The sequence below is a fragment of the Silene latifolia genome, chromosome 1 (genome assembly GCF_048544455.1).
Source record: "Silene latifolia isolate original U9 population chromosome 1, ASM4854445v1, whole genome shotgun sequence".
Lineage (NCBI taxonomy): Eukaryota > Viridiplantae > Streptophyta > Magnoliopsida > Caryophyllales > Caryophyllaceae > Silene > Silene latifolia.
In genome coordinates this window covers 45,316,689-45,330,049 of record NC_133526.1, presented here as the reverse complement: position 1 = coordinate 45,330,049, position 13,361 = coordinate 45,316,689, and the positions used below count along the sequence as shown (strand labels likewise).

At 38.2% G+C, this 13,361-nt stretch overlaps 2 protein-coding genes across 2 annotated transcripts; one reads left to right on the top strand and one right to left on the bottom strand.

The window, feature by feature from the left end:
- The first annotated feature begins 1,981 nt into the window (after positions 1–1,981).
- LOC141604866 (protein FIZZY-RELATED 3) lies at positions 1,982–5,186 on the top strand. The gene is made up of 9 exons (XM_074423417.1): positions 1,982–2,832; positions 2,923–3,045; positions 3,426–3,710; positions 3,833–3,895; positions 3,986–4,180; positions 4,272–4,373; positions 4,575–4,637; positions 4,762–4,830; positions 4,917–5,186. Exons 1-9 carry the CDS (start codon positions 2,233–2,235, stop codon positions 4,968–4,970), a joined length of 1,554 nt encoding a protein of 517 aa, XP_074279518.1. The 5' UTR covers positions 1,982–2,232; the 3' UTR covers positions 4,971–5,186.
- LOC141604876 (factor of DNA methylation 1-like) lies at positions 5,187–8,296 on the bottom strand. Its single transcript, XM_074423430.1, has 6 exons — positions 8,112–8,296; positions 6,866–7,237; positions 6,554–6,690; positions 6,058–6,219; positions 5,742–5,954; positions 5,187–5,627 (listed from the first exon to the last, which is right to left on the bottom strand). Exons 1-6 carry the CDS (start codon positions 8,200–8,202, stop codon positions 5,394–5,396), a joined length of 1,209 nt encoding a protein of 402 aa, XP_074279531.1. The 5' UTR covers positions 8,203–8,296; the 3' UTR covers positions 5,187–5,393.
- Between the last annotated feature and the right edge of the window lie 5,065 nt (positions 8,297–13,361).

Genomic DNA, 13,361 nt, shown 5'->3' with positions numbered 1-13,361 from the left:
CCTATAATAGAAAGGCAAACAATTAACTCAAGAGACTCCAAAATGGAATAGGCAGACAAATGAGCGGGACTAAGGGAGTATACTCTTTGGAAAGCATTACCTGAACGCAGGGGCGGACGCAGGAATTTTTAGAAAGGGGGGCACCCAAAAAAAAAAATTAATCTGATAAATAAATATTTTCGATTTTTTCCTCTTAAACTAATGTTGTATAAAGTGAAAGTGAAAAGTAATTGATCCGGGGTTATTTTGTAATCTGATAAATAATATACAGTATTATTTTGAATTTAAAATAAATGTAGTTATAGTTAATGATAAATAAGATCTTGTATTATAAGTTATATTACTTTCTAGTACAATACAAATATAAACAATAAACACAAGTGGCTCAATGGTTAATAAGTTAATCTACTACCTTGAGGAAAAATTATTTCACAAAATAACAGGACACCAGGAATCGAACCTGGCACCTGTTCTTTGCAACTCAGAATCTTAACCAACTGAGCCATATTGTCAATATGATTATATATAGACCTGGCAAACAGATCGGGTCGTGTCGGGTTTGTGTCACATGTAAACGGGTCACAAACCCTTCAACCCAAACCCGACCCATTTAAATCTCGTGTCGTGTTCGTGTCGACTCACGTACATAATTGGATCATCAAGGTTCAACCTTAACCCGTTAATTTTGTGTCGGGTTCGTGTCGTGTTTTCGTGTCATGTCAATATTTGGAAAGTATAAATACATTTATATAAAAGATGATCAAGAAAAATTAGGATTATTTTAGTAAATAGGTCATTCGTGTCGGGTTCGTGTTTTGAGAGCTCAACCCGAACCGGACCCAATTAAATATCGTGTGGTGTTCGTGTCGACCCACTTACATAAATGGGTCATTTAACTTCAACCCAAACCCGTTAATTCCGTGTTGGGTTCGTGTTGTGTTTTCGTGTCGTGTCAATATTTGCCAGCTCTAATTATATACGCACTCATAAATATTTATTTCTCAAATTTCATGGTGGGCACGTGCCCACCCGGGCCCCCTGGATCCGCCCCTGCCTGAACGAATTATAATCACTAATTTTACGATATTAATGAATGAATGTACTTATTGACAAAATTTAAATTTAAACTTGTCTTAAAACCCAAAAATGAATTAAAATAAATGGATTAAAATGAGTGGAAAAAGGATAAAAAGAAAATAAAATTTTCTTAGGAGGTGCATAGTGACAATGTGGTAGGTAGGGGTGAGCAAAAAATATCCGATCCGATTTTTTTCCGAATCCGATACGAAATCCGAAAAAAATTCCGAATATATAGATACCATTTAAATTGGATATCCAATCCAGTTTTTTCCGAATAAACTGGATCGGATGTGGATTGTGATTTTCTTAAAACCGGATATCCGAATCCGATTCGAATTTATAAAATTTATATAAAAAAGAAAAAAAATGGAAAACATTATGTTTAGTTTATTCGGTTTTTACTTTTTAGACTAATTTTGAAATTTGTAATAAAGACTTTTAATTTATGCAATTAAGACTTATAACTTATGCTTATAATTTATGCGATCAAGACTTGTAATTTATGCAATCGAAGACGTTACATTTTCTAGTGGGTTGCAAAATGCGAAATGGACCGAAATTGCCTTTAGTTTAAGTCTGCCAATAGCCCAATACCACCAATTTCGGTGAAACTTTTACTGTACATTTAAATCCGGATTGAATCCGGTTTCCGAAATCTGGATTTCCGAATTTTCGGATTCCAGATTTTCGGATATCCGAATTATACGGATCGGATGTGAATCAAGAAAAATGATAATTTTAAATTCGGATATCCGATCCGGTTTTGAAATCTGAATCGGATATCCGGTTTTGCTCCTCCCTAGTTGCAGGATCGGAATAAGGTCCCAAGTGCAAATAACGGTCAGTATAAACCCGAGTTAAGGAAAAAGAGAAAAAGGTTGGGAGCCTGCTATCAGAAAATATGACCGTTAGAGGTTGGAGGCAAACACAGAGATAATCTTCATAAAATCAATCAAAAACACCCTTTCTTCTTCTGCATTTCCTCCTCAATAATATTCCTGCTCCATAAACCCCTTTACCTTACTTAAAACCCTTCTCACCTACCTTTCTTTATTACCGTTACAATTTATATTTATTTATATTTATTCTCTCTTTGCTGTATTCATTTTGATTTAATTTCTTTGATTGATTTTGATTTTGATTTTGAAAAAAATGGAGTTTGAACAAAGGAGGAAAAGTGGCCTAAATCTCCCATCTGGGATGTCCCCAACAAGCCTTATGCTTGATACTTTCCGGTCTCCGCCGCCAACGACCAAAATAACAAATTCATCATCATCATCATCCCCATTTAGATCAAATCTTCATTTATCATCACCAAGAACTATTTCATCTCCTAGATCAATCACTAGTTTATCAACAGCAACGTCTTCGCCAACCTCGAAAAAATCAATCTGCAGTGATAGATTTATACCTTGCAGATCATCCTCTAGACTTCATGCTTTTGGACTTATTGATAATAAACCTTCTCCTAAAAACAAAGATGGAGGAGGGACTAGTAATAATAATAATAATGAGGCTTATACACGGTTGTTAAAGCAAGAGTTATTTGGTCCTGACTTTGCCTCTCCTCTTTCTAATGCAGGTTCTGAAACTATTAGTAGTCCTAACAAGAATATACTCAGGTTTAAGGTTGAGTATTCTTCCCCTAATTCGGCTTTTTCTCCGTCTGGGTTAGGCCGGGATTATGGGGTTTCTAATGAGGTTTCTACTCCTCCTAAGGCTCCTAGAAAGGTGCCTAAGACTCCCCATAAGGTACACTATACAGTACGAGTATATTTTAAGATAGATTGTCTTTATTTGTAGTTGACATTTTTGTTAATTGTGGGGATGTTAACTGTGTAGGTATTGGATGCTCCTTCACTGCAAGATGACTTCTATCTCAACCTGGTTGATTGGTCTTCGCAAAACGTGCTCGCGGTTGGACTTGGTACCTGTGTTTACTTGTGGAATGCATCAAACAGCAAAGTATGTACTGATAGATGAACCATCTCAACCAAAACCTTAAGGTGATGGTTGAGGCCCAACTATTATAAATATTCCTATTACGCTCCCTCACTCAAATGCCCGTTGGGCTTGAAGAGTGGTTAGTTGTGCACCGGCTCACCCGTACCGTGTGCTGGTTTCCACTTCGAGTTTTTGAGGGGTTTTGAGGTTGCCAGGATTTGAACCCGTGACCTTCGGTCACACTGGCTCTGATACCATGATAGATGAACCATCTCAACCAAAACCTTAAGGTGATGGTTGAGGCCCAACTATTATAAATATTCCTATTATGTACTTCTAAATGAGTTTAAGTGACGTAGTAGCCTTAGTGAAGATGATAATATTTTGGATATGTGGTGCAGGTGACCAGATTGTGCGATCTGGGACCAAATGACAGTGTCTGTGCTGTTCAGTGGACGAGAGAGGGTTCATATGTCTCCGTTGGGACGAGTAACGGTCTAGTTCAAGTATGGGACGGAACTCAGTGCAAAAGGGTAAGAAGCATGAGCGGACATCAAACAAGAGCTGGTGTTTTGTCTTGGAATTCCCGCATTTTAGCTTCCGGTAGCAGAGACAGAAACATACTTCAGCATGATCTTCGTGTTCCAACTGACTATATCAGCAAGCTAGTCGGTCATAAATCCGAGGTAAAGACAACGCATTATATTACGAACCTCATAAGTAATCCTTGTAATTTTTGAGCCGCCTCACACTCCATTTCCCTGCAAATTCAACATATGATAGTTAACCATCTCATGTAATTCCTCAGGTTTGCGGACTAAAATGGTCGCACGATGACAGGGAACTTGCATCCGGAGGCAATGATAACCAGGTATTTAGTGTTGAAACGCAAATAGTGTGCTTTCTTAAGCAAATGTTGTTATGATTTACTTACTGATTTAAGGTTTCTGAAATGAATCAGCTATTGGTATGGAATCAGCACTCTCAACAGCCACTTCTGAAACTGACTGAGCACACAGCTGCAGTAAAGGCCATAGCCTGGTCTCCCCACCAAAGTGGCCTTCTTGCTTCAGGAGGCGGCACTGCAGATCGGTGTATTCGATTTTGGAACACTACTAATGGGAATCAATTGAACCACATTGACACTGGTAGTCAGGTATGAACCGCGATCATACACTTAGATCATAGAATCAACTCAATCAAGTTTGAAGTGTGACATTCTAATGATAAATAACATAAATGTGAAGGTATGCAATCTTGCATGGAGTAAGAATGTGAATGAACTAGTAAGCACTCATGGGTATTCCCAGAATCAAGTCATGGTGTGGAAGTATCCATCTCTGTCTAAGGTATCACCTCTCAAATTCTGCTTCTCTTATACGCAAATGGGAGCGGGGTACTGAGGGTCACATCTCAGATGTACTCAATCTTGCATCTTTCTTAGAAACACAGACAAAAATAGGTCATGCATCCAAATTTGTGGATGTACTGATAAAAATGAACCCAAGGACACAGAAATTATCCTTAATGATCCAAATTTGTGGATGCAGGTAGCAACATTGACTGGCCACAGTTTGCGAGTTCTCTATCTAGCTATGTCTCCAGATGGTCAGGTAATGCAGTCGTCATCTGCAGAATGTTCTATATATATATATTCCACAATACCATAGACCACAGTTTCGATTAGCTCACAGTAAAGTATCTAACGGTATACATTGAACCATTGTTAATGTGTAGACAATAGTGACTGGAGCAGGAGATGAGACCCTAAGGTTTTGGAATGTCTTCCCATCTATTAAAAGACAGGTATAGTAATGCTTAAGAGAAGTTGCTTCGCTTAGATTTGCATCATGTTTTAGACTGATTATAACCCGTGCCATTTACATTTTCAGGCTCCTGTCAAAGAAACGGGTTTGTGGTCGATGGGTCGAACCTATATTCGATGAGGGTTGTCTGAGAATAACAAGGTCACCGTTTGGCAGATGATGGCGTAAATTTGTATAGGAGTGACTGTGTATACCATCTAACAGTTTTAGTTTGATTTGTAACACGATTAAGTTAGCTTGTGAGTATGTCAAATAAACAGTTTAGTCCGATTTTAGTTTTAGACGGATTTTGTCGATATATATAACTAACCCGTGAAAGTCAATGGGTTTGATTCATATTTGAGCTTTACGTCAGTTCATTTGATTCGAATTGGTTCAACAAGTCTACATGCTAGAACCGAGTACAATCATCATTTACAAACACACTTATACTACATCAGAGATCTAACTTACCTTTCTTACAACCTAAAGTGGAACAACTTTCAAAGCTTCAACTGCCATAACAAACATAATTTGGAAGAGTACTGAAGCATAGGTATCTAGTTACCGTACTCTCTTACGCTTGTGAGTCTTAAGCTGCTGGATTAAGTATCCAATAACCTCCTTCAAACTCGCTTTCCTTTCTTCTCTGAAATTCCAAATTTCAGGAACAGGATACCTTCCACTTGGATTATACTCGTTCAACTCTAGCAATGCAGTTGTCACTGCCTTGCACGCTTCCTCCCCACATTCTTCTCTCAACTCTTCCAATCTCGTGTCACTTTCATCGATAATTTCCTGTAATTTTGAGATGAAATCATGTATTGCAAGTCATCAAGGTCACTTGAAACAAGTCTAACATAGATGAAAACATGTTTAAAACCACTAACTCTATTAAGTCTTGTTTACTACCTGCAGTCTCCCGTTTATGATGCTGTGCTTAAAAGGATGCCAGACTGGATCCTTGAGAATTTCTTCCCATAAAGAGCATAGTTCAGCACACTTAGCAGCACAATCTTCTCCTGTAAACTTTGAAGCACAAGCATCATGGAACGGTTTCACGTTCAGTTCTCCCATTCTTTTGATCCCTATCAATGTTCGGTTACTCACCACTGTATGTAGAGACTGGTAAAATCAATGTTGAAAATGAAAATTAGGTCAGTGAAATTGTGTAAATGAAAAACTTGTATCATGGATAGATAAAAGGGAAACAAATATGAAGACTTACACTAAATAGTTCTTGGCGAGCATCTACAAGCTCATTGTTGACCATATGCTCTTTGATTATCAGGGTTTCACTGAGGTTTTGCAAGTATTCAATGTCGTCTGCTTTGTCCACCAGTTGATTCTTTAGAGCTTCTATGTGGCTCTGTAGACTGCCTACCGAATTCTGTACAAACCCAACCAATAATTTTCAGGTTATAGTTTGCTAAACATTCTGTGCATAATCCAATATAAATGCCATGCACAGCTCCAAATCAACAGTGAAAGTATTATTAGATGAGGAGCTAAACTTGAAACACATTGACAATTTGACATTGATTGTTAAAACCTTTGTCACTTTTGAGACTTCACATTTGTTGCGTGTTGCGTACCTGGATTTTGCATGCCACCACAACACTTCTTCCGACACAACATGTTACAATTATCACCAAAATACTCAACCCTATATGATGTCAACGTGAAATAAAAATGCACTTGTGATATTCAAAAATATGACTGACCATTGCGAACATCGGCTCCTGACCATTTTTTGCTCCATCCAACCCCTGGATCAACTCCTGAAGCTCTTTCTCAACAGTTTGAATGTTTGATTTCAGCCTTTTGTTTTGAAGTTGTGTGGCCTTCATCTTTCTTGATTCTGAAAATTATATTGATGTTGGCATTATACATCAAAATCAAATAAATACTCTTTTAATTTGGCTTGTAAGCGTACTTGAGGGTGCAGTGACCAAGTAAATTGGTCATTTTCAAAGAATCACAGGACGTATGTAGATCGTAAGACAGTAGGAAATGGTAGCCAGTTGGGATCTCACCTACGAGATAAGACTTGTTCAAATTGTGTCTCTCTTCCATTAACCTTTGTATATCAAAGTGCATCTTGTTGCAATGGTGCTCTAGTCGTGCAATCTCCTCGCTTTTGTGATCGATTTCGTTTGTAAGGCTAACAACCAGTCTAGTGGCGGATGAACAAGCAGCTTCTTTCTCACGACACTTGCGCTCCAATTCATCAATCTTCTCGTTTTGGCACTCAACTTTCTGAACAAGGCTTTCAATTAGATTGGACACATTAGAGCAAGTCATATTATACTTATCTTGGTTCTCTTGTAATCTGGAGTCTCTTATTTCTATCTCCCTATACAAGCTTGCTACTCGTTCATCTTGGAAGCTATTTGTAGCTTCATTCCCTGCCAAAATTTATAATTAAGAAATGGAGATCATATAAACGTAAAACATGCCATCTATAAAGTTACGACTTATACTTGTGACATGGGTTCATTTCGAATCCATGCAACAATAAATTACCCTTGTGGCTTCCCTTACACAAACGGAACCATCTAATTAGAGTGAACTGGCTATCATCTCCTCTGATACTCTCTTACATCATAGGAACGGCCTTTTTTTCGAGAAAAACCCGTCATTGAATGGGTTTGGTTGGTCAAGACTCAAGATGCATGCAACATCATCCTATTCCACATAGTGTCATATATAAATACATGATGATGAATTTTACTTAAGCTCAACTTTTACGGTTACAACCACGGTATTAAATCCCGGCCGTGACATACTTGGATCTGAGCCATGACATTGCAGCACCACCAATTAATAAAGATGTTGACGGTCAAGATGAGTATAGGTATCCACGGATTTTACAATTAAAAAGGACAAAAATCAACTATAAAGTGTTCCTATAAAACAAATGTTCCAACTTTTTTTCTATTTTTGTGTTCAACAGGTACAAAACCATTTATTCACTACAATGTAAATGGGAGGGAATTTTAAGCTGAGAACTATAGTGGTAGTTCATACAACGTCTTAAACACTAAGCTAAGACATGTTTAACGAGTTTGTAACATAGTACGGAGTTGTGAGTCAAGCCACAATGTAGTTGAATAATGACACATTAAATTCTTAAATAAAGTTGTTGAAGCCCACATTAAATCCACAAGGAAACCCATAACATAACATGCATCTAAACACCATCTTTTTTAATTTTAATATAGTCCAAGTCCAGAAAATAAAAGGAAAATAAAGAGAGAAAGAAAATAAAGGCAGAGAGACCTGAAATCAAAGGGGAGGGTAGAAATTGAGGAGGGCAGTACAATGTTGAAGTTGTTGTCAGTAATGACTCCTTTTCAGATGATTCCTCCATCTTCTGATTTTTGTTTTTGTTATATTCAATATTATATAAACAATAACTAAGGCATTTTTTTTAGGAGACTGAAAATAGCACGAGAGAGTTTACACAGGATTCTCGCTGGCTATGTCCAAAGTCCAAAACGAGGTTCACACTTTTGTCATGGGCTTCATTACCACTATTTTATACTCATAAACGGGTCCCGCTTTTTTTTTGGTTGTATTCAACACCAATTATGCCCTTTAGTCAGCATATCCATTCATGAGGTGTCCCAAATCTTCTTTTTCTTTTTCACATCACTTTCCACTTAACTATTTTATCCACCATTCTCATTTCACAATTACTTCCTGCGTCAATAAAACTCCCCGAAACAAGCTATTTCCTTACTTTTTCATGGTCTACCATAATTTGCCTACTACAATTTTCATACTTGGGCAGTATTATAGCTTTTGTGAATCTACCCAATATATTGGGCATCTCCATTTGTTGGGACACTATGTTGAGAATCCTACCTAGTTTCCATAACTTGTGTAGATATTATCTCTAATATGTTTTCCTATTGTATTTTGTATACTTTGCTTGCCCTAGAATTCTTGTATCTTTAGGTTATTATATTGCCTCTCCTATATATGTACCCTATTGTTAATTAATGAAATTACACACAAATTACACAACTTCGACATGGTATCAAGCAATTGATCCTAACCCTAAATCTTTTTTTTTTTTTTCCGGCTGTCCACCTTCTGTTTCGATGGCCACCACCACAATTCCCAATCCGTTTGAACCATCTAAGCCTCTCCTGATGCTTAATGTTTCATCCGCTGAAAAACTAACCGGCTCCAACTATCAACAATGGCTCATTCAACTTCAATCGCTTCTTGATGGTTGTGGCGTCACTCACTTTGTTGACGACTCTCTTCCCGTCCCCCTACAACATGTCCCTGACTCCAAAGATGACAAACAAACTATTGATAATCCTGCCTACGGCACATGGTTTCGACAAGATAAGCTATTGTTCAGCGCTATTGCAGGCACTCTCGACAAGGTTATAGGTCCCTTAATCACTCGTGCAACTTCCTCTAAAGCTGCATGGGATATTCTTCCAACCACATATGCTCTCCCATCTCGAGGGCATATCAAGCAACTCAAACATAAACTTCGTAATATTACCAAAGGCTCCTCTTCCATTTCCGATTACATGAACCAAATCAAAACTGTCGCCGATGAACTTGCTCTCCTTGGCTCCATCATGTCTCCCGAAGACATCACCGATGTCGTCCTTGACGGCCTCAAAGATCCTTCCTATCAGCCTCTAATTGATGCTCTTCATGCTCAAGAATCCTCCATTAGTTTTCCTGAACTCCACGAAAAATTACTTCACCATGAACCACACAGGCAGAACACTGTGCCCACCCCCTTTCCTACCGTTGCCAATCCCACATATACCCACTCTCAACCATCCTCTTACACTGCACCTAAACCCTCCCCGGCTACCCCTACCCCTGCCTCCACTTCCCAGCCCCCTGCCTCACACTCATGGGCCTCCCCGTTAGAGGAGAGAGGCAATATTTGGGGCACCAAAAAACAAGCGATGCACACGCTCTTAGAGAATCGTTGCATTGAAGACCAATTATGTCCTTAAGAGATAGTGATGGTAGTGGCTCGTACTAGATGGTTATTTTTTTTATTTTTTTTTATTTTTTTTCGGGTGGACAAGGAACTAGATTACATACTAATGGCTCTTTTAACTAGTTTATGAGCCATTTTTGTAATACCTCGCTTTTTGGTCAAGACAAACTGGGGTCGAGTAAGGATTATCATTTATTGGTAAATAATAATAGTGATAAATAATACTAACAATAATAATAACAATAATAAAAGCTAGTAAACAAATTGGGCCATGTGGTATCGAAATATCAAGCCCATAAGCCACCATATAAAAACCAACAAACCCCCTAGCTTATGCCCTATATTTACAAGCAGAAACTCAAACACACACAAAAAAAGGGGAGAGGCAGAGAAGGAAAAACGGGGGAAGTAGAAAACACGGAAACGGTGAGAAGAACAAAGGGACGGGATTTGTGAGACAAGTATCGACCTTTATTCATTCTGCTTCATAGTAAGTTCAATCTAGCCTTCTAATTAATTTAATTATTGTAATTAGGGTAGTAGTTGAAATTAAAGCCATGAGACCTTTGTTATCGATTAAGGCAAGTTTATGACGAATTGGAAAAGGGGATCGCGGTATTAGCTTGTTTCTTTTGTTTTGTTCCGGTTTCGGTGATGCTCCGTTGAGACTGTATGTCAGGTATGAGATAAGTTGTAATACAATACTGATGATGTAGGTTAGTTGGATGGTGAGTCACATTGTACTATTGTAGTAGTGTTTTGGGGTCGATTCGTTACCGTCGTGATAACCCTGTTGACTCGCCTGTGTTGGAACCATAAGAATGGAATTGGGAGTTGGCAAACTTTGTGCGTGATGTTCATGTGCAGCATGTGAGAATGAACATTCTACTTAGATTAGTGTGGTCGGATAATTAAAATAATACTAAAAAGTGACTTGGTTTGCAGAGAATGTTGGTGGCCAATTCTTTAAAAACAAAAAAAAACATGAAAAGGGGGTGGTATTGTACTATGGATAGATACGTAAAACAATTGGAAGAGATGAATTAATTAGGTGGTGAAATATTATTTTGACCCTTAAAGTATTTGCATATGTCGTGTGGAGTGTAGTGTCGTAACTCTGATTTCATTATGGGTTTCGGGTTAGTTATTGTTGTTGACGGGACTATAAGATTGATTGTATGCTATTAATTAATGCTAGGTGACGGATTTGTAGAAGAATCATTTTAATCATTGCTTGTTGAGACGGAATATTTGCTGCAAAGGTAGGAAATTCCTACTCGACTAATTTAATTGCTTAACTGAATGTTTATTATTGGTAGGATGAATGGTTTGAAATCTTATTTAGTTCTGTAATTTGGCAAATGAAAGCGGTATAATGTATATATCATGAGTTATTGAGTTATAGAAGTTGACCGTTGAGTCAGCTGGCTGTCGTGCCGTGTTTATTGAGTTATAGAAGTTGACCGCTGAGTCAGCTGACCGTCGTGTCGTGGTTATTGAGTTATAGAGGCTGACCGCTGAGTCAGTTGGCCGTTGTGCCGTATATTGTGATTTATTATTATCGTGGCAAGAAAACCTATTTGGTACCCTGAAAGCAATTTGAATGATTCCGCTATATTTATTAATTTATTTTGTCTTATCGTTTAAGATTTTCTACTCAACATTAGTTGACGTGGTTTATTTCTTTTGTCTATCTTAAAACCACCTGTGATGATCCATATGATGTTTTCTTGTCATATTGGGGAGCAGATTAATTTACAGGTTGGTTGATTGTTGCTTGACAAGCGTGATGGGGTCGGACGGATCACTTGGAGGGCTAGGCGTCATTCACATAATTCTTTATTTATTTTAGTTTGCGAATAAACGATAGTTATCAGTTGTACTTTACATTTATTATTTTTATTTGAAAGACGGTTCTATTTGTATAATAGACTTAAACAGTTAATTCTTTTAATAAAGTACTTCAGTTGTTGCCTTATGATATGTACTACCTCGGGCAACCGAGACGGTAGCAACCTTATTTATTTGCGAAGGTCTAGTTAAGACTCTTAAATAAATGGGGTGTTAAAAAGTGGTATCAGAGCAACGATCTGGGGATGAAACAAATGAATATAATGAATATAAGAGAGTCTAATAAAATGAACTCGGGTAGAAACTGTTAGGAGCCCCTTATAATTGGTTTTGGGTGAGAAGGGCCCCTCATTCCTCAACCCAGGCCCTCTCAGTTTTGAACCGATCATCGCGGGTGAAGAAGAGTATGGGTAAGTAGAATTATGGGTGTATTGCTTGTTATATTGCTTTGTTTATTGTGAAGTAGTAAAATAAAAAAATAAAAATAGGTGGTTATATTGTGATGGAAGAATAGTAAGTATTGGGTGAATATGGTTAAGAATTTGATTTTTTTTTGTAATGACATATAATATGTGATAAGGTGTGAACTACAATGAGAAATTTCATAATAATTACATATGTGAAGTTTATTTGGTAATTCGAATGTGTCAAATATTTGTGCTCTGAATATGTGAACCACAGAACTAGGATAGAAGCCAATTTAGTAGCAAAGTACTTGTAACCAACCTCTGGCCGTGATCTAAAGGAGGACAACTGGTTGGCATATAGCCTTTGTTAGTTGTGATTGCAGGATCTCTTAACTAGTATTTATGAATTATTTATTCATTTTGAAGATATAATGGCTAAGAAGAATGTTGTTGCTACTGAAGAGACTCAAATGACCGCAGAGGAGATTGTTAAGATGAGGGAAGAGAATGAGCTATTGAGGGAGGCCTTGAGAGCCGCTAGTAGAGGTACCGAAAGAGTTGTTGATGCTCATGCCATCAACACAGCAATTGCTCGTCACCGTCCTGCAAAGTTTGAAGGAACCGGGGCACCTAATCTGATGGATGAGTGGGTAAGGGAGATGGAGAATATTTTTGATGCGGTGGGATGCCCTGAGGATATGAAGGTGGATCAGGCAGCCTTAGCAGCCTTCTACCTGCGGGGTAAGGCTGGAGTATGGTGGTCGAATAACAAAGCAAAAATGAGGGAGTTTTATGTGGAGTCTGAAGGTAGATTGCTTAACTGGGATGATTTCAAAGGAGAGCTCAGGATCGAGTATCTTCCAGAACACATACGCAGTCAACTAAGGGCTGAATTTGACCTGTTTGCTATGACAGACGGTATGACAGTAGCTGCGTATCATAATAAGTTCTGGGAGCTATCTACTCATGTGGCTGACCTGAACATGAGTGAAGAGATGATGGCAGCACGGTTCGAGAAGGGACTGTCACTAGAAATCATGAAGAAGATGCCAGTTGGAGTACCTTCTACTGTGAAGAGTGTGTATGAGAGAGCATGCAACATTGAGAGGCTGATTGCAATGACCAAGGAGAAGGAACTGAACCAGAAGGAGAAGAGGAAATCAGAAAGTGATATAGGAAGTCAAAGCAATAAGAAGGGAAATTATGGACAGTCAAGGAACCAATCATTTGGAGGGTTTGGTGGTGGTAGTTACGGGTCTGGTGCTAGTTGGAGTCGTGGGTCAGGAG

Excerpts from the sequence above, each read along its gene's own strand:
- LOC141604866 (XM_074423417.1), top strand. The coding sequence starts at position 2,233 with ATGGAGTTTGAACAAAGGAGGAAAAGTGGCCTAAATCTCCCATCTGGG. Across the intron at positions 2,833-2,922 it reads TGCCTAAGACTCCCCATAAG|GTATTGGATGCTCCTTCACT; the intron begins GTACACTATACA and ends TTAACTGTGTAG. Across the intron at positions 3,896-3,985 it reads CCGGAGGCAATGATAACCAG|CTATTGGTATGGAATCAGCA; the intron begins GTATTTAGTGTT and ends GAAATGAATCAG.
- LOC141604876 (XM_074423430.1), bottom strand. The coding sequence starts at position 8,202 with ATGGAGGAATCATCTGAAAAGGAGTCATTACTGACAACAACTTCAACA. Across the intron at positions 6,220-6,553 it reads AGGAGCCGATGTTCGCAATG|AATTCGGTAGGCAGTCTACA; the intron begins GTCAGTCATATT and ends GGGTTTGTACAG. Across the intron at positions 5,628-5,741 it reads TCATAAACGGGAGACTGCAG|GAAATTATCGATGAAAGTGA; the intron begins GTAGTAAACAAG and ends TCAAAATTACAG.